This window comes from Bos indicus, chromosome 5 (genome assembly GCF_029378745.1).
Source record: "Bos indicus isolate NIAB-ARS_2022 breed Sahiwal x Tharparkar chromosome 5, NIAB-ARS_B.indTharparkar_mat_pri_1.0, whole genome shotgun sequence".
NCBI lineage: Eukaryota > Metazoa > Chordata > Mammalia > Artiodactyla > Bovidae > Bos > Bos indicus.
In genome coordinates this window covers 118,979,984-119,006,521 of record NC_091764.1, presented here as the reverse complement: position 1 = coordinate 119,006,521, position 26,538 = coordinate 118,979,984, and the positions used below count along the sequence as shown (strand labels likewise).

Here is a 26,538-nt window from a genome sequence, read left to right as displayed (position 1 = left end):
GACACTCAGCGGGGCGGCCTCCGCAGCCGAGGGTCGTGTCCCTGGGGAGCATGGCCCTCCAGCAAGGCTGTCCTGCAGGGGCTGGAGAGCAGTCCTTCCCCTCCTGGGGACGGTGTCCACGCCTGCCCAGCCTCAGGTCACAACCCGGCTGGGACCGGGCCCCGTGGGGGGAGTGTGTGACCGTCCCCCACACGAGGAGGTGGACCGCACGTCCTTTCCACACCCTGCAGGTGGGCAGCAGGGAGGCCTATCGAATTTGGTGGGTCAGGAAACTGAGGCCAGGAGCTCAAGTTAGAAGAGCCAGACTTGGCCCAGCCTGGAGTGGACAGGGCAGAGGGGGCGTGGCCAGGCCAGGGGAGGCGTGCGGGGCAGAGGGCGTGTCCAGGGCAGAGGGCGTGTCCAGGGCAGAGGGCGTGGCCGGGAGGAGGGGCGTGGCCGGGTCAGGGGAGGCGAGGCGGGGCCAAGGAGACGTTGCTTCCACGCGGAGGGCTTTGCAGTGCGTTCTGGACGCCTAAGTGTCCACACATTATGGAGACGCTCTCGCCGGGCACTCTGGCTTGTGGCGGGAGGGGAGAACCCTGCTGATGGGAAGGCCAGCCTCAGAGAGTTCGGCTGTCGCTGCAGCACACCAGGACCATCCAGACAGGTACACCGGGCTCCGCTTGGAGATCAGGGTCTGCTTTTATGAACCCTGGCGGTTACGAAGCTCTTTCTCTTTCCTCTGGCCTCACGATTCTGTTTTCCCCTGCTATGCCCAGAAGGCTCTGGAACAGCGGCCGTGCCCCTGGCTCTGGGTAGGGGAGGTTACTTTCCTCTGGCAGGCACGCCCCCTGCGCCCTTCCAGCGCATCTCCGTGTGCACAGAGGGAGGAGCCGAGGGCTGGTCGCTCTCCCGGCCACACTGCCCCGCCCTCTTGGCCTCTGATGGCCAAGTCCCCTAGGTGCTTCCTGTGGTGTAGTCCCCGGAAGGTCCTATCTGTCATGGCCGCCCAGGCCGCCCACAGTGTAGGGCACACCTGGGTGCCCTGTGGTGGCAGCTAGGCCTGTGTTCTGTCCTTCTTCCTCCCTCCTGGGATGAGCCCGGCTCTGTGCGGGAGGGCGGGGTCTCCTTCACTCCCTGGAGCGGCTCCAAAGGCCAGTGAAGCCTCCTCAAATCTAGCACAGACCTCGAGATGCCCACGGCCCGCCCGCCAGGCTACAGGTCCCAGAGTTGAAATTTTATCAAGAGCAGTTGCAAGCTGGTGGTCACAGCCTGCCTGATTTGGAACACGCCAATATCTGCTGCTTGGAGGTCCAAGCAGATTCCCCTAGAAAGGGGGGCCTTAGACAAGGGTCTCCTTCTGGAGCCCCGAGCAGGGTTCTGCAGCTGGGCCTGGGGGCATGAGCAGAGCCTGGCTCACAGACCCCGGTGTGGGTGAAGGCAGGTGGCCGTCAGCCTTCCCATGGGCTTGGCCGGGGATGAAGCATTAGCTACCGGTCAGGTGCTGCTCGCCCGCCCAGGGCTGGGCATCAGGGAGCCTCCGTGTGGTCCAGAAATGCCTGGAGGGCTCTCGCCTGCACTTGGTCACGGGGCCCACCTCCTGGGAAGGAGGCCCTGTCACCACCTGTGCCCTGAGCTCTGTCTCTGCCAGCCACACCGGCGAAAGCCCCTCCCAGGACACCGCGGCCAGCGAACAAAAGCCATGCTTATCAAAGGAGTTTCTCTTTATTTTCATAATTTAGCTGAATCAACACAAAATTGAATACTGTAAAACAAGGGGAAAATGCTGCAACATATCAAACTCCCAGTCTCTGCCCTCAGAAGGTGTCTACACCCACTGTTGAAAGAATCAAACTCCCAGTCTCTGCCCTCAGAAGGTGTCTACACCCACTGTTGAAAGAAACAGGCCGGGGGGAGGTGGTGGGGACGCTGGCAGGCAGGGCAGAGGTGCGCTGGGCCGGGGACCCCCCAAGGCCTCCCTCCCCACTCCTGGAGTGACCCCGGGCCGAGGAGCCTGGGGCGGGGCAGCACCCCGCGGCTGCCTCCTCTGTGATGAGAAACGCAAGCCCAGCCATCTCTTTCACCCCAGGACAACACGTGCCCGTGAATCTGTGGTGACCGAAGGTAACTAAATACTCATGGACGTTGGGATGGGTCTTAAATAAATGGAGTTTCTCTCCTATCTTTAGTCTATGGGTGGCTGGAACAAGTTCTATATAGATTTTTTATAACTTTTTTTTTTAGTAGCATAGACCTAGCATAACGCTCCTGTTAATTGGACTCTTAGGTAGTATACTTCAGCTGAAACTCAGGAGGATAAAGGGGTCTGGCACAGGGCGGCCGGGGGAAGGTAAACGTAACTGTTCCTTATCCGTGGGCCTGGCGACCCCACCTCGCAGGAGGGACGCGGGAGACACGGGCTCGGCCCGTCCCCCCCTGTCTCCGCCTTCTGGCATGAAGACTGGGATCACGGGGGCATCCGACTGGGAAGACGAGGTCGGCTGCCAACTGCCCTCCAGGTCTGCGAACGTCAGAGGGGTAAGAAAACAGGAAACAAAACTGGTCGGAACAGGCGTGATCCAGGGACTGGACACTCCCAGGACAGAGGCCCAGGAGGCAGGACGATCCAACCCAGACCATGGGAAAGGCCACTGGCCCTTCTGTGTCGCCGACCAGCGTGCCTGTGCCGCCCGGACCTGGCCCTCAGCCCGCTGCCCCCGAGTCCTGCCCCCTCCGCACACTGAGCGCCCCTGTGTCTGGGGGTGCAGGTCCCCAACACCCACCCCAGACCCTTTGGGAGGCCCCTGTCCCGGCCTGCCTCTCAGGGACGGCTGGGGCTGCCACATGAATTGTTAAATAGGATTTTCTACAAATATACAACATATAAAAACTGTTAAATATATAACTTTCGGCTTTGCAAAATACATTTAATGATCTCTTTCAAACAAGTGTTACTTTCGCTTTCTTTAATTTGCTTTCTGGAGCTAAAGGGCGGTCAGATGAGACAGCAGTCATGGGAGACCCAACATGCTCTTGCGGATCCTGGATTGTCCCGCTATCTGAATGGGGCGGCGAGAGGCGCGTCGAACTGGTTAAAACAGAAAGTGATTTTAGTAGGAGAAGGTCCACCTAAGTACAGAGGAGCAGGTGTGCACGGCAGGTTGTGGTCCCCGGCAGGCGTGCCCGTGGGGTCCGCGTGGGGACATCACGGGCCACATGTCCTCCGGTCACGTCCTCTGGCCGCGCGGGGCGGGGGCAAGGCCCACAGTGTTCGTGGGGCGGGGGCCGCCCAGGCACGTCTCTGCCCCCGTGTACCCCCCGGTACACAAACCCAGGGACTCGGATGGTGAGGGCGAGTCCACTTGAAAATAGATTTTGCTCTTTGGTCTATTGAATATACTGAAAGGATAAGAAAATAAAAGCGATTCGGACAGTCTGGGGCTCGAGGAGAGGCCACGTCTGCGTCCGAGACTCAGTCCTCCAAGGACCCGGCGCTGTCCTCCACTCTCAGGCTGGCAGGGCTGCAGCCTCGTCCTCCTCCTTCTCCGAGTCCACGCCGGGAGGGCGGCCAGGCCAGGCTCCAGGGGTGCCCGGCGACACGGCCTCGCGGTGTGTCCCCGGCCCGAGTCCTGGGGGAGGCCAGACAGACTCAGCGCGGGCGGCCGAGGAAGCAGGCTGTCCTTGACGGGCTAGAGAAATGGAGCGTGGGCGGATGGCAGCGGGTAGGTGGCGTCCACGACGGGCCGAGGACCGCGGCCGAGCTGTGGACTCTCCAGGGAGCCGGGGCCGCTCCTGGGGCCCCTCTGGGGCTGTGTTTGTCAGGAGACCTGAGAAGCAGAGAGAGGAGAGCCGTCAGCCTCCACACACACCAAGAGTCCCCGTCGGGAACAGCAGGAGCCCAGGGACCCCGCGAGGTTGGCCTCACCCGGACAATATGCTGGAAAGACACCAGCAGACCTTCTTGAGGACAAAAACTAGTTTTCAGAGCCACACTGGAGGAGAAAGCTATGCTTGTCACAAGAAGTCCCTGGGAACACCCTCTTCCTCCGGGTGGGGCCCTGCCTCCCACCCTTGGCTGTGACAAAGGAACGTGCTGGAACTCTCAGCTGCTGGTGTGAACTGCCTGTCCTCCGCCCTGTGCTGGCCAGGTCCTTGGGTCTGGGCGGCATCGGCCTGTTTCTTTAACCGTGTACACAGCAGGTGCTGCATAATTGCACAGAGGAGAGCGCTGGAAACAAGGGTGCCTCACCCCCACAGAGCCCCTGGCAGGATGCAGAGCTGGGGTGTGCATGCTGGTTGATGGGTGCACAGCCCCCCAGGCAGCACTGGGGCATCTCGGGGACACGACAGAACACGCCAGGTCAGCGCCGTGAGGGGACGGGGTCCCCAGCCTCTGCTCTGCAGCGGGAGCATCACGGGTGAGACAGTGGACACAGGATAGGGGAGGAGGCTTCCCCGGGGTACCCCCGCAGCCTCCTGCCCAGTGTCCACGTCTGCGCCGGGCCCACCCACTCGGCAGGACGGGGCCTCCCAGGGGCTGCAGAAGCAGGGCTGGTGTGGGACCCCAGGGCTGTGGGTGCGTGTCCAGAGTGACAGGAGCCCCGAGGGGAGCTCCATGTGCCACTGGAGAGGGGGATGAGCATGAGAGCGGGCAGCAGGGGAGACGCTCGGAGCCCCTGTGTCTCTGCCGACTGAGGCCCAGCCCAGGAGGGGGTGGGGAGCAGGGCCAGGGTGGGACACATCCTGGGCTCACTGTCCAGACTGGCGCAGGGTGCTGGGGGGTCACTCTCCAGACCGGTGCAGGGTCCTGGGCTTCCTGTCCAGACTGGGGCAGGGTCCTGGGCTCACTGTCCAGACCATTGCAGGGTCCTGGGGGGGTCACTGTCCAGACCGGCACAGGGTCCTGGCGGGGGGTCACTGTCCAGACCAGTGCAGGGTCCTGGTTGCATGTTTCTCCCCATCTGACCAGCTGCCTAGCAGCCCCGGGACCCTGACCCTAATCCACAGCGAGCACCCCTTCCCCAGCTCTCCTGAGTTGGACAGAGGCCCCTGTGTGTGCCATGGTGACCCTCAGCTGCCCAGGACCCCGCAGGCAGCGTCCAGGCCCACCCTCTGCTCCGCTGCCCACAGCCCAGGGCAGCTGCCCCTCCCTGACCTGTCCAGTCACGTCCACGACCGAGACCATCCAGCCCGCTCACTCACAGGCTAGCTCGAGGGGCTAACCAAGAAAGGAAGCACTGAGCCCACTTTTTCTACATAGAAAGTTGTATAAATTCTTACTCGTGGATAAATGGGAAAACACTGGAGCATAAAAAGAAAATAAAAGCCCACCCACGTTTCCATACCCGAAGGTAAATATTTTGATAACATTACTGCATTTCCTCTGCACTCTGTAACAGCTCACATGCTCTGTGTTACAGCTATGATGAGGCTGGGGCTTGGCATGAAAGCTCGCGTCGTCCGACGCAGGCCGGCAGCCTGTCCGAGGGGTCGGCGACCCCTGGCCACGTCCATGCTCATGCGCCAACCCCAGGACAGACGGGCAGGGCCCGGGCTGTCTCAGCGTCCCCTCTGAGCCCCGCCTGGGGGGCTACTTCTCACGTCTGCGAGCTCAGACAGCAGAGGCTCCCACGCCCCGTAATTCCACCGAAAAGAGGCAGGGTTTGGTTGAGGATTCGTCTTCACTCCTCGTGCCGGCCAGAGGAGTGGAGCACGCTCACCAGCGGGGTCCCGGCCACGCGCCTGTCTGTGCCAGTTCGTCTGGCCGGGCTCTGCGTTTCTTCCCGATCTGAACAAGGACGCGTGTTTCATCACGGGCAGGCCCGCAAGAGGCCCCGGCACGTGCCCCGTGGGCCTGCCGCCCAGCTTGGTCCACCTGCGGTTCACATCTGTGCCGTGTCGCGGACACCCAGGTTTTCTTTTCTGGGAGGGAAGCAGGGCTGGGAGTCCATTCGGGACGCCCTCATGGCTTAAAGCGACTCAGTCTACACACCGTCCTAGGGCTTGTCCCAGAGGTTCCCCCATCCTCAGGAGGCATCTTCTTTCCCCCACACCCCCGGCCTCTGGCTTTTCCTGACCTTGGGCGGGCAGGTGGGTGGGGCAGGAAGGACACCAGGCCCCTGTCTGCTCCGGCCAGTCCCCCTGACAAGGGCCCAGCCTGGAGACAGAAGCCAGGACGGGTACACGGGGGCCCGTCCAGCTTCCACCCGAGCCCAGAGAATCCCCTTCCGTCTGCGGCAGGGCCCAGGCTGAGTGGGGGAGGGAGGCAGACCCAGAACCACCAGAGATGGGGGCTGCAGCCAGACCGGCCAGGCGGGGGCTCACAGGTCTGCGGCCTTTGTGGGCAGACGTTGGGCTCAGCGGTCCTGGCCTTGGCCTGACTATCAGGAATGGACAGGCGGCCTGACGTCCTCAGAGGTGGTGTCCGTCTGGGACAAAAGGCCCGGCCCACCCAGAAGCACCCACGGTGGGGACTGCCAGCTGGTCCCGAGGCCCAGTGACCGGGAGAGAGGCTGGGGAGTCGGGTCTGCAGCCCGGGAAGGCGGTCAGGAGCCCGGGGACCGGCTGCGGCGGGGCCGACAGGGCTCGTCTGGCCGCAGAGATGCGTTTCCAGGCGAGGGACTTCATGGCCGAGGCCCGTCTCGGGGGCCCTGCTCAGGGCCCTGCGCTGGTCCTCATGGCGCCGGCTGGCCCCTGCGGGTGGCTGCTCTGCTGGGAAGTGGGTTCTCTGGTTTCCAGCATCCTTCCCTGGGGACAGGCCCCTCGAGACAGTAGGCCAGACCCCCAGGGACCCCTGGGATCTCCTGGCGGGCTGCGCCCACACCTGGGGACCACATGCCTGAGCTCTGGCGGTGACAAACAAGAAGGGAGGCAGACCTGAGCTGGGGGTCTCAGCCCCAGGGCCCCTGCCTCCACCTGCTCAGGGACAAGCGGAGTCAGCGACCGGGACCCCAGGCTTGGCGGGACTGTGGGCTCCATTCCGCCAGGAGCTCGGGCAGCTGTCTGTCTGTCTCTGGAGGGGGGCATCCGGCCTGGCGTCCCCTCCGCGTCTATGCACCTGGGGGTTGTTCTGAGCTGGCGTTGTGGACCCGCTCGCATTCCTGTCCAGGTGAGTCTCTCCCACCAGCCGGGGAAGCATGTGTTCTGAGGTGATGAGTTGGTTTTTCTCGGTGTTTGGAGCCTATAAAGCTTTGTTCACAAAACACAGGGACACTCTCCAGCTCCAGGAGTCCATGGAGCTGTGTTACTGGTTCCTCTGAAAGTTCCCACTGCCTTCTAGGTCTGGATGAATCTTCTGTTCAGGAAGCTTGAGGTTCTGATTTGAACGCCCTGAGCAAGAGGTCTTGAACAGCAGAGACACGGAAAACATGGGGCCACAAGATGACGGTGGCCTGCGTGAGGTGGCTTGACCACGAAGCCTGTTACTGCGGAGAAGCTTCTGGAAAGGCTGAGCATCGTCCCCTCCACACCCAGCCAGTCGTGTGACTGAAGCTCTAGGACTGTTTCTTGACCTCACACGTGAGGAGTGCTGTTAACTGAGCCCTGAACCCAGAAGGTCCCAGATGCGCGAGGAGGGAGGGACATACTCATTCCCAGAGGGGCGCAGATGCTCAGATGTGGCCCCCTCTGCCCAGGCGTGAGGGAGGCAGCCACCTGGAGACCCAAGTCCTGGTGAAAACTCACAGCTGCGGCTGGTACCTGGGGCAGACAGGGCGGAGACGGGACACAGCAAATGGTGGGGCTGCAGACAGAGGCCAGGGCAGCCCGCGGCCCGGGGACGCCTGGCATGAGACAGCGGGGCCCCCTCCTCGCCTGCCCCTTGGGGACCAGTCTGGCTGCCCTGATCACAGCTACTGGTCACCGCAGCTGCCTCCACAGCTGTCTGTCCCCACCCCACCTGCACCCCCCTCTGCCTCCCTCAGGGGCTGCTGGACACCAGGAAGGTGACAGCCATGCCGCCTCCTGATATTCAGGGTTCCCAGGGGGCAGGGAATGAAGGGCTTCGTCCCCTGGAGCCCACAGCCCCTAACGGTCACACGAAATGCCCCCGACCAGCGGGGACACCAGTGATGACACGCAGTAGGCACGGCCCGTGCCTGGGAATCCGTCCTGGAGGCTGCAGGCTGTGGTGGTCTTGTGGGACCTCGTTGAGCCGGTTCTGAAGGGCCAGGCCTCCACGATGCCCCTGACGAGAGAGGCCAGGGAGGGGAGGCAGTCGGGCGGGGGCGGGGGACGCCTGGGCGGGCAGCTCTGTCCCTGCCCCGCAGCCTCAGCACACTGCCCTCGTGCCTACGAAGCGGTGTGGGGTGGCCACCTGTCCCGTGGCAAGGGACACTGACAGCCGCTGTGCACATCACGTCCCCAGGGCACCCCTAGGCCCGGGTCTGGGGCCCCAGCAGATGGGGAGAAGCTGAGTCTGATCTCAGGGCCATCTCTCCGGCTACCCTCACACTTTGGCCCTTGGCGAGGACTCAGGTGACCACGCCTGCCCTCCCGGGCTCAGCACCAGCCGTGGGTCTCCCCTCCTGGGGTCTCTGGCTAACAAAGCTGCTGCGTGGCCTCAATCACCCCGAGCCACTGGCCTTCCAAGGCCGGAGAAGGCAGGCCCCACCTCTGGCCGGGCTGGTCAAGAACCGGCAAAGGATGGGAGGGCAGCCGGCACCCAGCCCGAGGCGGGAATGCGAATGAACTGGACAGTCAGCTCGTCTGGGTCTCAGTGGCCTTCCCCTGGCAAAGCAGACCCTGCGTGTTGAGGAGAGGAGCTGATTCAGCACCTGCTCACCAGGGCGAGGATGCTGCACCGGTCACAGTGGAACCGGCCCTCGGGGGACAAGCGACGTGAGTGTGTGAGTGTGTGTGTGTATTTGTGTGTGAAACGCCGCGAGGGGCTGAGTGCTGGCGTGGGCGTCCCACTGGAACAACGAGACGGAGAAGACTCGAGAGCCAGCGCTTGTAACACACCAGGAGCTCCTGGGGCCACCGCAGACCTCTCTCCCCGCGTCGGTCCTGCAGGCCCGTCTCCCCAGCAGGCGGTGAGTGCCTGGCCTCAGGCAGAGGGAGGCGGCAGAGAGAGACCTCCACTCCGCCCCGGGGAGGCTGGGACCCCCGCAACATCCTGCTCAGCTACTGCCCAGCTCTTGCAGGGGTGCACGCCCTGGACGGGGCCCCCAGGCTGAGACGGCGGGCGGGTCCCCGCCCCAGCCCCCTCCAGCTCCGTACTGGGCAGTCCTTGACCTCCCCACCCACTCAGCTGCCCCTGGAAGGGCCGGCTCGGCTTTTCCAAAGGGGGTCTGACAACACTGGCCTCTGGTCTGTCTGCTCTGTCCCTGGGCACCGGCAGACTCTGAAGTCCCTTCTGCCCCCGCTCCCCGCCGGCTCCACCAACACCAGCAATGAAAGCCCGGCTGATTTGGCCAACCATCGCTCGCAGCCGCCCCACCGTCCTGAAGTCCCAGCAATTCTGGAGATGACAGGGCATGGCGGGGGGTCCTCCGAGGGGCATCAGGCAGTTTCCCTGACGCCTGGTCATCCACAGTGTGCGGGGCCCCGCGTGCCCGGGGAGCTCAGGGGGGAACCCCGACCCTGCTCTGCCTGCCACGTCCGCTTTCAGTGGGTGGGGAGTCACTTCTGGACGCAGGCCGCGTCCTCAGGGGGACACGTGTCAGCAGAGGGTGCGGTGGCCCCACCAGGCGGCTGTCAGTCAGAGGAGCCTGGGGAGCAGGCCGAGGATCCGGCCAAACACTTTCTGGCTCAAATACCCATCCACGTCCATCTGTTAAAAGGAGCTTCACTGAGGGACAGCTCACAGCCGAGGTGCCCTTCGACGGGGTCAAGTCTGCGGTTTGGTCTGTTCAGAGCCAGGAAGCCATCACCATGGTCAACTTGGAACACTTGCCAACATTCCCCAGAGTACACCCGTCAGCAGTGACCCCCACGCCCATCCCATCCCGGAGAGCCCCCAGGAAAGGGGTTCTGCGTCACGGGGTGGATGTATCTAACTTTCTGAGCAACTGCCAGCCCGCTGTCCAAAGGCGCTGACACGTGCACCTCTCTCGATGACGCACCGCCCAGCACTTTCCAGCACTTTCCGGAAAGACTGGCAAATTCACACGCCTCCCAGCGTCCTTTGTGAGGCTTCAGAGTGAAGCTAAAGGAGATGGGACCCAGCCCGGGAGCCCTGGGAGCCGCGCCGTCTGCGCTGTGACCCCTGATGGAGAACTTCTCGTCACACGTCCCATCCACATTTCACGCTTTAGGAAGTTTCTGCCCCGAGCTGCGATCCTCCCCGTCTGCCTGCTGCCCGCTCCTGGGCTGGGAACCAGTCCCCTTCCATGGGCCTCGGTCCTCATGGAGGGGAGCTTGACTTTCAGAAGCTCAGGGTATGGGGGCTGCCCCTGAGGATGGCCCAGTGCCGGCCTCCTGGTCACCGGGAGACCTGTAGAGGCCTCGGCTGTAAAGCAGGGTGACGACAGCCCACGGCGACCACTGGCCTGGACGGGTGACCTGTAGAGGCCTCGGCTGTAAAGCAGGGTGACGACAGCCCACGGCGACCACTGGCCTGGACGGGTGACCTGTAGAGGCCTCGGCTGTAAAGCAGGGTGACGACAGCCCATGGCGACCACTGGCCTGGACGGGGGCCCTGGGCATGTGCTCAGAACAGCGCCGGGGGGTGTCTGCCATCACTGCTGGTCACTGATCGTGTTCAGGCTGCTGGGCCTTCAGTGTCCTTCTTCCTCCTGAACTCAAATGCCCCCCGGACTCGTCTCCAGCCCCTTCATGGTTTCCGGTGTCTTAGTCTGTAACCCATAGGAAATTTAATTTGGGATGAGGGGTGAGGTAAGGATCCCACTCGAATCTCCCCCAAATACAAAGCGGGTGTTCTCAGCATCCGTGTCATGGGCCGCCCCTTCCCCCTCGCTCCCCTGTCCGTGGTACCAACATCTGGATTCGTGTCGGCCACGTGGTCTGGTCCTCAGATCAGAAAGAGCATCGGAAGAGTGAACGTCTTCGTGGGTGGTAACTGGATCCTGGGAACTTCATGAAGCAGGGTCCGCTATGGACTCAGGAGGTGGGTGGGTGGCAGAACCAGGTTGCAGCCACACTGCCCAGCGCTGATCCCCTCACAAAGCTTCTTTACCCCCATGTCGCTCCTCAGCGGGAGGTGGACACTGGGGCATGTCCCAGAGTCCCATTCCACACTGTGGCTGAGTCCCACCCGACAGGAGGCCTGAAATCACTCTGTAACGTTCCAGAAAAGTCTCATCGGAGATTTGATTGAAATTGTATTAAATCCAAACATCAAGTTTGAAAGGACAACGTCATAATATTTAGACAATCCCTACCTTATCAAAGTGTGTGACGCCTTTCTATTCATCTCTGCAAGTCTTTGTAAGTTTCCCATGGGGAGGCTTTGTCATGATCTTTATAGGTGCTTTTTCTTACTGGAGTTATTCCCAGCTATTTTATGTTTGCTCCTGCCATTAATGCAGCTCTCCTCTCTTTCACTTTCATTTCTTTATTAACTGTAATGAAACCGTTATGCTTTCTACACATAGCTGCCTGGAGGTAAGAACACAAAGGCTTTTTTCCAGTCTCTCCTCCATGAGCCAGTGGGCATGTTTTTCCTTAAAGCTGCCTACACACCTCACCTCCTGTTTTCACCTCCTAAATGACCCATGTTTAAGCGACTGCTGACTCTGTGCCCCAGGCCTCAGGACTGTTGAGCCTTTATCAGTCTAGTCTGGGACTGGCAAACTCATGCTACCAGGGGCCAGTTCGTGTACATTTTCAACTTTGCAGGTTGTAAGGTCTCTCTGCAAAGACTCAGCTTTGCCATTGCAGTGTGAACACATCCCTAGATGATATATAGGTGAATAAACCAGGCTGTGTACCAATAAAACTTTATTTACAAAAACAGGTAGGGGGCCAGATTTGACCAGCAGGTGGTAGTCAGCTGACCTCTGATCTAGACCAGAGCTTGCTCCTGTCTATGACAGTTTACAGTTGAACACAAGTAGAGAAACTTCCATGTTCCTCATTGGTCTAATTTAACAAATTCTTTAATTCATTTTCAAGGCATTCAGGTGATCCTCCAGAATTTAGGAAGTACCTGTTTACTTTCTGTAGGTAATAGTGATTGCATTTTCTCATATCAAATAGTTTTGTGAGTGCCTTTGCCAGAACTTCCAAAAAGTAATCAGTCCTGGGGGGCTGTAGGCCAGCCTCACGACAGCCACTGGCCCTCGGCCCAGGAGGGCCAGGGTGGGGTCTGCGTGTAGTGCAACGTCAGCCCTGGCTCCAGGGGGACACCGGGTTCTGGGAGGACCCACCTTCTCCTCCAGGTTAGCCTGGAGGGCTGCAAACATCGCTCCTGTGATATTTTTTCTGAGGAATAAATACAGGGTTTGACTGCTGTCTTTTTCCGCATCTTCTGAATTAGAACACGTGTTATATTTGATCTCCTGACAGATCTTGTCCTACCTGATTCTGAAATATTAAAGTGTATTTGCATCTCATATCAATCTACTGTGTGGGGGACTGTCCTGGGTTCTTTTGAAGGCCTGCAGAAATCAGCAGGCTGTCATTGTATGTGAGTGCCAGCATAAGATCACCCAATCACCACTCACACCAGGGGAGGGATCCCCTGAGAAGCATGTGCACCCTGAAAACAGTGCTGACTCCCAGAGGGCCCCGGGCATTGGCTGAAGGAGCTCAGTGCTTGGCAGGGCACACAGCCCTCATCACAGACTCAAACCTCTCTACCGAACAAAAGGACTCTCTGCGAACTTTAACTGTGGGGACCTTCCTGGCATCAGGGTTTCACCAGCCCCTAAAATGAACAGGGTCATTCACTGCATTTTCCAATTTGGGGAAGAGACACCTGTGTGCAGAACGCTTCCAAGAACGTGCCAGTTAAAACATCTGGAACTTTTACTGGAAAACATTAACATTGCCTACTTCTTTGGTTATAATTCCCCCTGCCCCCAGAATATGATGTATTTAATCAGATTTCCATGTGTCGTGATCAGGGGCCCAGCTCTGCACACGCTCCTGAATAATTTGAGGCCACATTACAGGCTGATTTTTCTTTCTCCCTTTCAGGTTTATGCTCTAACTTTTAAAAAACCTACACATGACAGAAGTAAAATGCATTTGTATAGTTTTTCCAGAGATGCAAAGATCAATTCCCTGTCTTTAAAAAAAAATCATTAATATTTCTTTTTCATCTTCACAGCTTTTCTCCTCTTGTTTTGAAGGTGGCTTTTTCTATAGCTTGGGTTCTTCATTTTTGTTCTGAGTTAAAAATAAAGTTATTTAAGGCATAGTGTATTGACGAGTCCATCTTTCCCTGTGCCCACAGGTGCACTGTGCTGTTCTCATCACATCCGAAATGAGATTTAACAATAGCTCAGATGTGTACACTGTATCGTCCAGTAAGTGCCAGCCCCACAAAATGCTGTTCATGTTCTACCTGTCTCAACCCTTAGAGCAGCCCTGGTGGGGCTCCCCTGGTGGCTCAGATGGTAAAGAATCTGCCTGCAGTGCAGGAGACCCTGGTGCAATCCCTGGGTCAGGAAGATTCCTTGCAGGAGGGCATGGCCACCCACTCCAGTTTTCTTGCCTGGAGAATCCCATGGACAGAGGAGCCTGGTGGGCTATCAGGAGTCCCCAAAGAATTGGACACAACTGAGCGACCAACACTTTCACACTTTCAGAGCAGCCCTAGGAATCAGGGAATAGCATTTTGCCCATTTTTATAGATGCAGAAATGGAAACGCAGAGAGCAAGGCCATGCACTCTGAGTTAAGCAGATCAGGCTGCTCTGACAGGGAATCAAGCGGGAAGATTGATCTCACATGCACAAAACTCATGGGCGGGGCTTCGTGTTTTATTTCATCCTTGACCAACAAATTATAGGAAGGCCCTGGTTGCTCGGATTATGATTATTTTGAGAGGTATGGTTTCAAATATATGGTATCATGATTGGAAAAGAAGGCTGGCACATTCCTCCTTTTCAGTTCAGTTCAGTTGCTCAGTCGTGTCCGACTCTCTGTGACCCCATGAACCGTAGCACGCCAGGCCTCCCTGTCCATCACAAACTCTGGAGCTTGCTCAAACCCATGTCCATCGAGTCAGTGATGCCATCCAACCATCTCATCCTCTGTCGTCCCCTTCTACTCCAGCCTTCAATCATTCCCAGCATCAGGGTCTTTTTAAATGAGTCAGCTCTTTGCCTCAGGTGGCCAAAGTATTGAAGTTTCAGCTTCAACATCAGTCCTTCCAAAGAACACCCAGGACTGATCTCCTTTAGGATGGACTGGTTGGATTTCCTTGCAGTCCAAGGGACTCTCAAGAGTCTTCTCCAACACCACAGTTCAAAAGCATCAATTCTTCAGCACTCAGCTTTCTTTATAGTCCAACTCTCACATCCATACATAACTACTGCAAAAACCATAGCCTTGACTAGACGGACCTTTGTTGGCAAAGTAATGTCTCTGCTTTTTAATATGCTCTCTAGGTTGGTCATAACTTCTTCCAAGGAGCTAGTATCTTTTAATTTCATGGCTGCAGTCACCATCTGCAGTGATTTTGGAGCCCCCCAAAAATAAAGTCAGCCACTGTGTCCACTGTTTCTCCATCTGTTTGTCATGAAGTGATGGGACCAGATGCCATGATCTTTGTTTTCTGAATGTTGAGCTTTAAGCCAACTTTTTCACTCTCCTCTTTCACTTTCATCAAGAGGTTCTTTAGTTCTTTACTTTTTGCCATTAAGGGTGGTGTCATCTGCATATCTGAGGTTATTGACATTTCTCCCAGCAATCTTGATTCCAGCTTGTGCTTCATCCAGCCCAGCATTTCTCATGATTTTGCTTTCTATAAACTTATGTTAATCAGTACATAAAGGTTTCTGTGACACTTCCACTAGTTTGAACTGTAGTGAATCATTTTGTGTCAATAATCCTGTGCACATATATATCAATATATGGCACCACATTGTTCCACTTTAATCATTTTACCTGGACTTAGCAGATGGCTCAGACAGTAAAGACCCTGCCGGCAATGCAGGAGACCAAGGTTTGACGCCTGGATGGGGAAGATTCCTGGAGAAGAGAATGGCTACCCACTCCAGTATTCTTGCTTGGAGAATTCCATGGAGAGAGGAGCCTGGCAGGCTACAGTCCATGAAGTCACAAGAGTCAGACCCGACTGAGTGACTAGCACACTTTCACCTACTGATTTCTGTTCCACTCATTTGCCTCGTATCTTTATTATTTGCTTTTAAACTTCTGTTTGTAGGAGTGCCCTGAGAACGCAACACGTTTGACTCTTAAAAACACCCTGGTGAGTCTGTGCCTTTTGGCAGCGGAGACTAACCCGTTCACACTTATTGTCGCCGCTGATGCTGCGGTTCTGTCCTGAGCAGCAGGTTCCACAGCCTCTCTTTCTGCTCCGTTCGAGGTTCTTTTCCTCACACACAGGCTTACTTGCTTTCCTTCCACGCCGGTTTAGAAGAAATCATGTTCTTGTTTCTACTAGGGGTGGCCTTTACGTTAGTCCAGTGCACTTTCAGTGACTAAGCCATTTCCTTAGTGATGGCTGTTCCTTCTTCCCACAAAGAGACACTCAGTGACTTTTCCTCTGCAGCTGCCCCCCTGCAGCTCTGTTAAATTAATCAGAAGTCACAAATCAGTTTATTATTACACAAAAATGTTCTCCACCATACATGGAGCGCATTGAGTAATAGTGTTGTCAAGTTTGTGTTCAGCTGTGTAACCGCCATCATAGGAATGATTTACATCTAAGCGCTGTGTAGTTAATTGGCATCCAGTCACCAGTGACCTTACCTATGGCCTATGACCTTTACAGTCATCAGCCACTCATTCATATTTCTTTGATGGCTCCAGGGCCTCTTTTATTGACTCTTTCAGGAAAGGTATGTGAGTGGCACACTTTCTAAATTCTTGCAAATTTAAAACTGTCCTTTTCATTTTGTCCAAAACCACAATCAGAGATAGAACTGAACTCACAAGTAAAGGGGGCCACAGAGGATGAGATGGCGGGAGGGCATCACCGACTCCATGGACGCGAGTTTGAGCAAACTCTGGGAGACAGTGAAGGACAGGGAGGCCTGGCGAGCTGCAGTCCACGGGGTCGCAGAGAGTCGGACATGACTCAGCGACTGAACGACAACAGAGACAAAACTGTTTTTCGACAAAACCCTGGAGATGGTGCTGCTCTTCTCTCTGGTGCTGGGTCTCACAGTTCGCAGGCAGCTTCTCTGTGCCTGTGGAGGGAGGTCCATGGGCTTCTCCTACTGCTTTTGCTTTTTTCTCCAATCCAACCTGGGAGATTAGAGAGTTTCCCTTCATTCTGCCAAGTCCAGATACTGCTGTGGACGGCCGAGTTCCGGAGGCTTTTGCTCTGCCTTAACTGGGGGCTCCCCTGGCTCCGCAAAGCTTCTTGAGAACCCTCTCTTCTCACCTTCAGCTGGCCTTCTTCTCACCATGTGGCTTCCCCCAGTGGCATCCACTTCCACATTCTCTTTGACTTAATTTCCTGCATCTCCTATGAAGCGTCGCTTGGTTTAAGGTCGGTCCACGCTCCTGCGCTGATCCTCTGCAGCGACACCTCTGCCATCTGCAGCTTCTGTACGCATCTCAGTCCGCTCTGGTCCACGCTCCTGCGCTGATCCTCTGCAGCGACGCCTCTGCCATCTGCAGCTTCTGTGCACATCTCAGTCCGCTCTGATGTCTTGGGTCCCTTTGTGTTCAGCCGCTACTTAGTCCTGCAAACTTTTGGGTGCTTGCCTGCATTTCATCCCAGGCTGCCATTTCCTCCAGGCTCTTTGCTTCTGGGTCACAGAGGTCACAGCCTCTTGTATCTGTTTGATGCCAACAAGCAGATGGTTCCCAGAAGCCTCACATTTACTGCAGAGCCTATTTCCAGAGCTAATCTGCCTTTAAGTCTCCAGAAAGCATTCCCTTCCACAGAGAGCTGGCGTTCTTTTACAGCCTTCTGTTTATATTTTAGATGTGATGCTTTTAAGATTCCTTTTTGAACAGGCAGCGGCTGATCCCACCTGGGAATGTGTCAGCAGGCTTGGGATGAGCAAGTTTGATTCTCTTAATTCTTGGGGCTGTGGGAGGCCCTGCATGCCCCAGGCTGGCCTGGAAGGTTGGGGCGATGTGCAGAGACCCCGAATCTTCATTGCTCCCGGGGGGGCCTGTTCCCATCTGGGAGGTCAGGTTTTCTGTCTAAACGGCAGACTTTTGAGAAGGAAGGATGAAGGGAACATCACAGCCTTGGTGTGCTGGGCAGGCTTCTCTTGCCCCAGGCAGCAGGCTCTTCTGGCTCACTGCCCCTTCCAGGGGGCTCACCTGCACGCTGGCATCCTCTATTCCTGTTGCTGCAGCCGTGTACTCACAGAGTGCAGCTTCCCCCATCCCCATCCCCGCCCCTGGTGGGCAGGCTCCACCTCTGCCCGCTTGTTTTGTGACCACGGCAGGGTCTCTAGGTCCAAGGTGAGGTCCAAGCATGAGGAAGGGACCCCAGGCTCCATACCTGGGGGTGGCCTTCTCCTCCGTTATCTCCCTTTCCCCACACCCCAGGACCTGTGAGGTGGAACGGGGGCATGCTCCCCTCCCACAGCTGAGGAAGCTGAGGCTCACGGAGGGGAAAGTGGCTCCTGCAAGGCTGCCTGTGCATCACACCTGTCACGCCTGCAGGCGGAGGGTGGGGGGATGGGCCTGTCTGGGCATGGCCCCGGAACAGGACTGGACAGAACAGGGGGGCTCGGGAGGTGTGATCCCACACGGGTCCAGGTGAGCCTGAGCTCACGCTCTGGCTCAGGGGATGACGGGGGGCAAGAAGACCCGGGGACAGGACGGCGGGGATGGCAATGGCAGCCGTGGTACCGGCCCAGCAGCCACGTCACCCAGTGGGTCTGTTCAATGCGGAGCTGACGTTTAAAGTGATCTAGATTGAGACACAAATCCTTCTTTTTCATTTTTCAAGAGTGATCTTTAACAAACGTCTGTGCCAAATGTTGTATTTCACGCCCACTGCAGCACCCAGAAGCCATCAGAGCTGCCACGTGGGTGGCAGGGCCAGGCAGGGGACGGGGGTCACACCTGGCCGCAGCAAGAGGGCAGAGCAGGAAGACATGACCACAGGGAGGGGTTTGGGGCGACTAGATGCCGGGCACGAGGGTCAGGCTGGGGCAGGCAGAGCGGATGCCAGGAGCCTGGCATTCTGCATCGGAACCAGAGCTGCGCCGGGTTAGGAAGAAGGTCACCACCCTGATGACTTCTGCTGTGCTCATGCTGACTTAACTTCTGTCTTGAATGTATGATCTGACTTTTCACAGAACAGTAAAGAAGGATCAGGCTTACCTTTGTCTTTTATGAAAAAATAAATCACCAGGCGATGAAACGCCATGTGTAAGATTACAAGGACATCGTAAACCAGCAGGAAAAAGCCGTGTTTTCGATGACTTCGCCAGGATTTCTGCCCAATTAGTTCATGAAACATGGAATCAACAAACAGTATTAACTCAAGCAGCTCTTCTGGGAACTGGGGATGACTCTGAACTTCATCCATCCTTATCAAAAGCTCACGTGGACAAGATGGGAACTCGCGTGCTTGCAGGACCTCAGGGGCACTCTTGACCAGGGCAGAGGGCCAGGGGGAGGTGGAAGGCCCTGGGCAGCTGTGGCCAGCGTGCAGGCTGGCTGAAATGGGCAGTGTGCTGGGAGTGATGCCTGCTCACTCTAGAACCGCTGTCCCGATCATCAGGAGGGCTCTCTGCAGGTTCCTCTGTGGGGACACACGCCCTCAGGCTTCCCTAAGGCTCCTAGAGATCTGCGACTCCTTGGAATTCTCAGATCCCCGCCCCCACATCCGTCTGAGCGGTGGGACTCGGGTACCTGGCCAGTGCCCGCTGCCCCCTACCCCCGCCCCAGGTTCTACAGACAGTATTCTCATCCGTTTGGTCAGCAGCCACTTGACCTCACCTTCCAAGCACCGGGCATCCCCACAGCCCCTGAAGCAGCCCCTCCAGGGATTCCTGAGGGGCGCCTGCTGATGCCCTGAGATCCAGGGGCTGTGCCCCAGCGTCCAACACAGAGCTGACAGGGCCAGAGGGTGGGGGAGGGGGGAGGGCAGGAGGCACTGGGGATACTGCGGACTGATCACGTGACCCAGCGGCCCGTGCGGTGCGAGGGGAGGGCCACCCCGGGGCCGGCTGAGCGGGCAGAGCTCAGCTGACCCCGACCCTGGCCCACTGCTCTGTCGCGGAGCCTGTTAGCCTGTTAGCTCCGTGGGGTCAGGAGCACCCAGCCCCACGCAGTGGCCCGTCCAGCGCCCACTGGCTCTTTCCACTGGACACGCTTCCTCCCGTTTCAATCCTCACCACTGAAGTATTTAAAATCGAAGAACTGTTCTGAAGAACACTGAGGCTCGCGGCACAGTTACGGTAAAGAGCCCCCGCAGGAAACGCCCCCCGTCTCAGAGCGGGCCAGGAGCGCCCAGGAAACGCTGTGGCTCGGTCAGACCTGCTTTCCGGCTCGGGGCGCGTCTCCGCAGAGGACATGAAGGGTGTCAGTGCTCACGGCGCGGTGGTGCTGGGCCGCCACCTACGTTGGTGTTTATACACGGAATCTATTAAAATGCCCCGCTATTATCGCTGTGATGAATAGCAGTGATTCGAATGAACACAAAATGGATTGCAGACAGGGATTGGAGTCACGAAGGGGCATTTTTCATTGTTTGGCAGAAGGAAGAATCTGTGAGGGGCAGGTACCAAGTTCCTTCTGCGGCGGACGCACCATCTGCTTGCCTTTTGACGGGTTAACCCCAGACCTCCTGCACGAAGGCCTCTCGCCCTTGGGAGGGTGTCTTGTACACAGCGAGGAGGGCTGCAGCCCGACCTCCCTGCTGGACAGCTGGGTCTGCACGGACCCCAACCTCCCCCTCCACCCCCGTCTCTCTGCTCCAGCACCTCCCAGGACGCAGCGAGGCATCTGGACCCAGGACCAGGTCAGAGGATGCCTAGCGTGTGTTTCTCGGAAGCAGAAGACACAGAGAGCCGGCCCAGGTGTGGCAGAGTCCTCAGGAGGAATCCTGCCTGCCAGACGGCGCCCTGGGGCCGGTGAGCCCTCCCACCGAGTAACCTGCCTGCTGAGGCTGCACTGGGCAGGCGGCGGCAGACGAGAAGCCCCCAGGGCTGGGAGGTCCAGGAAGAGCCCTTGGCGCACAGGGCAGGTGGGGCCTCTCGGGGTCTCAGGACACACGCCTGGCGGACAGATAGGAATTCAGGATGGCCCACCTCTTCCCCAAGGAAATAGGAAAGACGGCCCCAAGGCAGCTCACTGCGGTCTCTGCTCAGCAAGGCCATATGGCACCTTGCTCCCGGCTCAGAATCAGTTTCATTTCATTCATTCTCAGAAGAGCAGTGGGAAGGTGGTGACAGAGGATGAGATGGTTGGATGGCATCACTGACTCCGTGGACGTGAGTTTGAGCAAGCTTTGGGAGTTGGTGAAAGACAGGGAAGCCTGGCATGCTGCAGTCCATGGGGTGGCAGAGTCAGACACGACTGAGCGACTGAATGGCAACAAAGGGAAGGCTCAGCGACAAATGCTTCTAACTGCTGGCTGGCCCACTTGGGAGCAGAGAGGAACGTGACGTCGCCAAACGTCCGCAGGAGCCCTGGCCGTGCTGGGACAGTCCCGTCCGTGGAAACCCACACCCAGCGGGGCGGCTGGGGGCCGGAAGCCCCGGGTCGTAAGACAGGCCGAGCGTGTGCTCCTCCGTGAAGGGGACGGAGTCCACTGCTCCAGGGGCCCCGGGGCGGGCTGACCTGGGCTGACGGTGGACGGATGGCCAGACGGTGGGGGAGAAGGCCTTCAGCTGTGATGGGAGTGTGGCCTGAAGGATGCCAGTCGGGGGAGTGACGCAGCGCACACAACGCCCCCCAGAGTCCTGGCCCAGGGGGGCAAGGCTCTGCCATCTTGACCGGGGAAGGAGCCCGCTTCCCAGGGAAGGAGGGAAGGACTCACACAGGAGACAGCAAAGCGGGGGCGACGCCTGCAGACACTGCAGCGCATCAGAAAGGCGGCGGGAGTTCCTGGGTGTCCAGGGGCCTGGGGGGAGCCTGGGAGGGTCAGGGGAACCCTGTGGATGAGTCAGAAACCCAGAGCCCTGCTGGGCTGCACTCTGAGGACAATGAGAAGGCACGGCCCCCCAGGAAGGCTGGGGATGGGGTGAAGGGCGCAGTGCAGGGCCCCCAGACCCTGAACCACATCCTTCACCCAACGCGGGGTCAGCCACCCAGAGCCGATGTCACCTGCCAGGGCCTCTGGGCTCCCCTCCAGGTCCACGGCCCCACCTTCCCTGCTCGGGGGCCTCCACGCTGCCCCCACGGGGATGCTGCCCCCTTTGTCCTCAGTGAGTCTCGGTCCTTCTGATCTGGGTGCGGCCAGGAGGGGTCAGGACGGGGTCGCCTGTCCCCACAACGCTCGCCTCTCCTTCCACCCCTTGCACCCGGCGTGTGCCTCTCGGCCTCCTCCTGGGTGCCACAGAAGTCTCTGTGCTGCATCCTGGGATGGTTTCCCTTCAGGTTTTCCTGGGGAATCTTCCAGGGGCTCCACTGCCTGACTCCCGTGCCTGCGGGGTCAGCCCACAACTTTCTGGAAGCTTCTTCATGGCCCACACTGTCCTCCGTGGAGGGGCCCTCTTGGGGCCTGTCTGGCCGCCGTGGGCTGTGCTGGGGGCGCATGGTGTCCCGGGTCCCCCGCGTCCTTCACACTTATCCGCGTGGACCACTTCATCTACAGCCTCCGGAGGACGGGGCTCCCGGAGCGGGGAGCGGGCCCTCGGCTCCTGAAGCTGGGAGGACCGTCCCAGTTACGGACTCCAGGCTGGCGGCCCTGCCCCCGCCCGTGGACTCTGGGCTGGCGTGGAAATCCACTGGGTCCCCGCTCTGGAAGGTCTGGGCTGCTGTTTTCCAGCTCCGAGCGCTTCAGCTGAGAAGCCAGATCCACTCTGATGTCTGCATCTTTGTAAGTGACCTATTTTTTCCCTCTGAGTTTTCAGGATGCTGTTTTCATCTCCACGGGCCTGAGATTTCACGCTGACGCGCCTTGGGACGGGGCTTTCTTCACTCATTTCCCGCCGGCGGTGAGTCCCTGCACACAGGAAACCCAGGCTTTGAGTCCTGGGAATTTCTTTAGAAAACACTTCTTTGATAATTCCTTCTTCATTTGTCTCTATTTTTGGATCTTATAGTCTCTAGACCCCCTGAATCGATCTTCTAATGTTTTTTTTTTTTTTTTCTTTCGTACTTCCTACTTCTTTTTTTTTTTTTTTTTAAGTTCTCCTCCTGGCTTTATGAGACCTCTTCAATTTTATGTCCCACACATTTGCCAGAGTTTTAACAAATTCTGTTACACAGACACACACTCACACAGGTAGGTGCTGTCTGCAAAGACAGATACACACTTCACGTGGTGTGTGCAGGTATGTGACCCCCGCATCTCACAGCTCTTGAAATACGTCGTGCTTCCAGGAAGCTCCAGCCTCATACAGACAGCAGCCGCCGCGGGCGTGGCGGGGGCGAGCGCCCTCGGCCGCGAGCCTGGCGGGCTAACCGGGTGCCTTGCATCTGAGCTGTCTCCTCTCTGCGGCCTGGGCTCTGGTCTCCTCTGAGCCCCTCACCCCCGCCCCCAGCTTCTGCGTGTCTGACCTCTCTCTCCTCCCACCGGTGAGGATCCTGCTGTTTGAACCCTGACAGGTGGGTGGGGGCATCACAGGGGGCCTTGGGCCCCAGCTCATAGAACCCAAGCTTCTGCACTGGGCTTGGCAGGCTGGTGGGTGGCATAGGGCACCCCCACAAAGTTCTTGTCCATCCGGAACGTCAGAATACGACCTTCTTTGGAACTGGGTCCTTAAGATGGAGCGAGGTAAGGACTTCGGGATGAAATCACCCGTCACGGAAGGTGGGCCCCACATGCGATGCTGGTGTCTCTACGGGAGGAAAGAGGGGAGCTCAGATGCCCAGAGAGGAGCCGGCGCCTTCGTAGGGGATGTGGCCTCAGCCCAGGAGCCCCCAGGGCCACAGGCACACCTCAAGGTTGGCAGGACCCTTGACCTTGCACCTGTGGCCTCCATGCTGTGAGGGAAGCTCTCTGTGGCTGTGGGTCACCCAGCGTGGTCACTGGTCACAGTAGCCTGGGAAGCTGGGGCCCCGGGTTTGCTGGAGAGAGGCCCCACGCCCCGCCCACACCCCTGGCAGTGGGCAGGTCTCACATCTCAGGAAGTTCCTCCACACTTGGCGCTGGCCTCCCGGGGCCCAGAGGCGTGCAGCTGTGAGTCCTACGGGCGTGAGCCTCTGGGGGTTCAGGCTCCCGTGGGGCACACAGCCCCTGGGCCAGTGCCTCCACTCCATAGGCGGGGGGCCCTGCGTCCTGGCCCCTGAGGCGGGGGTCTGAGAGCAGGCCCGGCCAGTGGTTCCTCGGGAGTTAAGTCCCCCGGGGCCCCCGAGGTCATGGGCCTGCCCCACTTGGCTCTGCGGCTGCGCTGAGCTGGGGAGCCTTGCCCCCGCCCCGAGCTGGGGACCCGCACCCCCACCTGGTGGACTGTGTCCCCGCCCCGCGTCCCTGTCCACCCAGGTGTCTCCAGGGTGCGCAAGTGGGAAGCATGCCTTCTGCTCTCTATCACGGTGGGGGGAGCCTGGCACGGGCAGCTGCAAAGTGCCCCCTGAATGCCCTTTGAGAGCCTGAGCCCCTGTGTGCGGGCTGCTCTGGCCAGAGAGCCTGGCTGCCCGGCCCAGTGACGGCCGGTTCACGACAAGATGGGGGATGCGGGGTGATGACCCATAGACCACTGGGCACCTCTCCTGGTGTCCAGGGGAGCCCCCTGGGCACCTGTCCGTACCTCACCACCATGCACTCCGGGGTCGGGGACACCTGGGCTCAGGCAGAATTCGGACGTCCAGGGTGGCTCCTGGGAAAGTGCTCTTGGCGTCACGAGTTTCCACGAAATCCAAGGTCCTGAGCAGACTGTACAGAGCCCCCCGCCCCCGCCAAGAATTCCCCTCACCCTCTAGAGCATGGCGTCCATGCAGCACAGGATTAAAACACTGAGCTTAATTGCTGATTTGAGAGACGAGTTCAACCAGCTGGCCTGTCCTGGTCTAGGAGGCGCTCGTTACAGCAGCTACCAAGGCGCATCTTCAACACAGAGACACCGAACGTGGTGGACGGAGCGTGGGTCACATCGCCCTGGGTGCCACCAACACCCAGGCGCTGCCTCAGCCACTCACGTCTGCACAGAAGCCAGGAGTGGGGGCGGTGCTCACACCCACCGGCCCCAGCCTCTGCCCGCCCCTTCCGCCTGCCCAGTCAGCTGCTGTCAGCGGCTGTTTGGTTGCCAAGGAGAGGATGCTGCTTGTGACCTTGGGGAGGGCCTGCGATGTTCACCTTGCCCCGTGTCGACCAACGTCACAGAGCAGAGACAGATCGCTAAGGGAGCCCCTGAAACAGGGATCATGGGGGCCCCAGAAGCCAGGTTCCCCCCACCCTGCATACCCCCAGGATGCCGGGTCCCCAAGTCGTCATGGCAACTGGCCCTAGTACCCACATAGCCTCACCCAGGGGCCCGTGTGCATGTCACCAAGTAGCTCTCACCCTCAGGACGGGGATGCACCCGAACATTTTTATTCTATTTCTTCCTCCTTCTTTTAATGCTGATCGTGAGCCACTAAATTAATTTCACAGCCCACTAATGGGGTGATGACCTGCACTTTGCAAAGCGGTGATCCAGGAAATGCAGGCATCGGCATGCACCCAGGGCCTGGGTTCTGCTAATCAATTAATCAATTGATCACAAGCATCTACGTAAGACCTAAGTGGGGGATGGGGATGGTGAGACCCCCAAGGCTCATGCCTGCCCTTGGCTCGCTCATGGTTTGCTGGGGACACTGAGAAGGGAGCAGCCACGGCCATGTGGAGAAGGAGCTGGGGCGTGACCAGGTGGGGGCGGGGGGGGGGTGGCCACCTGTGGACAAAGCCTGGCTGCAGGGTGCTGGGCTGAGGACCTGGCCACTGGGGTGGAATTAGCCGTCTTGTGGCCAAGCAATCCCGAGGTCTCCTAGATTCCCGCCCCCCAGCCCCCGCCACGGAAAACCAATTTATGGTAAAATGTGAAACTCCACGGTGCTAATTTGCCAGCTGTAAGAGGCCTGCAATTCAATCCTAGACGAAGATTATGTGCTCCAATTATAAGATGTTTGGGTCAAGAGCTTGCAGCTTCCCTTATAGCTCAGTTGGTCAAGAATCCGCCTGTAATGTGGGAGACCTGGGTTCAATTCCTGGGATGGGAAGATCTGCTCGAGAAGGAATAGGCTACCCACTCTAGTATTCTTGGGCTTCTGCTGTGGCTCTGCTGGTAAAGAATCTACCCGCAATGCGGGAGATCTGGGCTCGATCCCTGCGTTGGGAACATCCCATGGAGGAAGGGAAAGGCTACCCACTCTAGTATTCTGTCCTGGAGAATTCCACGGACTGTATAGTCCATGGGGTTGCAAAGAGTCGGATGTGACTGAGCGACTTTCACTTTTCACTTTGGGTCAAGAACTCAGGTAAGCATTTAAGCAAGCTTGGAAAACAGGTCTCTGCAGGCCGGGGTCACCTCTGCAGACATTGGGAAGACGACGGAGCCTGTCGGTCCCCTAGGGCCATTGCCCAGTCGCTCGGTGCCACCTGCCAGGGCGAGGACCCGGGGCCCACTTCCTGGGCGGGGCTGTGACGCTCAGGGCCAGCACGTGGGCGGGAGGTCAGTGTCACCGCACACACCTGCCCCTCGGCCGTGCCTCTGAGTGGGGGGCCGCCCCAGGAAGTCGAGGGTCCCGGTGCGTGCATGCCTCCCCCGACCTGCCCCATGCGTGCCGGGTCCGTCCGCCTGGACCACGGGCTTCACGGGCTCTAGCACCAGACACTCCCCAGGGAGGGGGGCTACAGGAGCCCCAGGAGGCACGCGGGGCTCCTGCCAAGCCAGGGCTGCATCTGAATTCCACAGACCCGGCAGATTCAAGCCTCAGCTCCACGGCCCGCCGACCCCTGGCCGTCGGCATCTCTGTCTCTCCCAGTTGCAGTTTTCACGGCTGTAAAACCGAGATGATGGTTCTGAGCCTGGAGGTCTGGGGGATGGAAAGGAATGCGCGTCTGCACCTTCTCAGCAGAGGCCTTGGAGTAAATCAAGGATTCGGGCTGTGCCCGCGAGGAGGGGCCAGCCTCAGAACCCCTGCATGGCAGGGCGCCTGGAGGGGCTGGGGGCTTGATGAGAGGGGCACCCCAATTCACCATGATGACACAGACAGGTGCTGCCTACACCATGCAGCCTGGAGGGCAGGCCTGACCCAGCGGCAGTCCGCCGAGGCACCCAGGGCCTCTGGAGCCCTGCCCGAGCCTCCCCTCCTCTGGGGGTTCATTCAAAACCCCCAACACAGCATCACCTGCACCAGAGCTGGCCCAGGTCCCAGGGAGCCCACACAGGGACCCCCA

General features: G+C 58.6%; 1 protein-coding gene and 1 long non-coding RNA gene across 3 annotated transcripts in view; one reads left to right on the top strand and one right to left on the bottom strand.

Annotated features, from left to right (window-relative positions):
* The first annotated feature begins 476 nt into the window (after window positions 1-476).
* LOC139183274 (uncharacterized) lies at window positions 477-2,492 on the top strand. Its single transcript, XR_011566902.1, has 3 exons — window positions 477-646; window positions 2,069-2,103; window positions 2,379-2,492. It is a non-coding gene; the product is annotated as an uncharacterized lncRNA (long non-coding RNA).
* TAFA5 (TAFA chemokine like family member 5) overlaps window positions 1,686-26,538 on the bottom strand; it is a 178,719-nt gene continuing 153,866 nt past the window's right edge. For both annotated transcript variants that reach the window (XM_070790592.1, XM_019961998.2), the window contains exon 4: window positions 1,686-3,806. In XM_070790592.1, coding sequence (XP_070646693.1) covers window positions 3,798-3,806 — 9 coding nt within the window. In that variant the 3' untranslated portion in view covers window positions 1,686-3,797. The remainder of the gene's footprint in view (window positions 3,807-26,538) is intronic.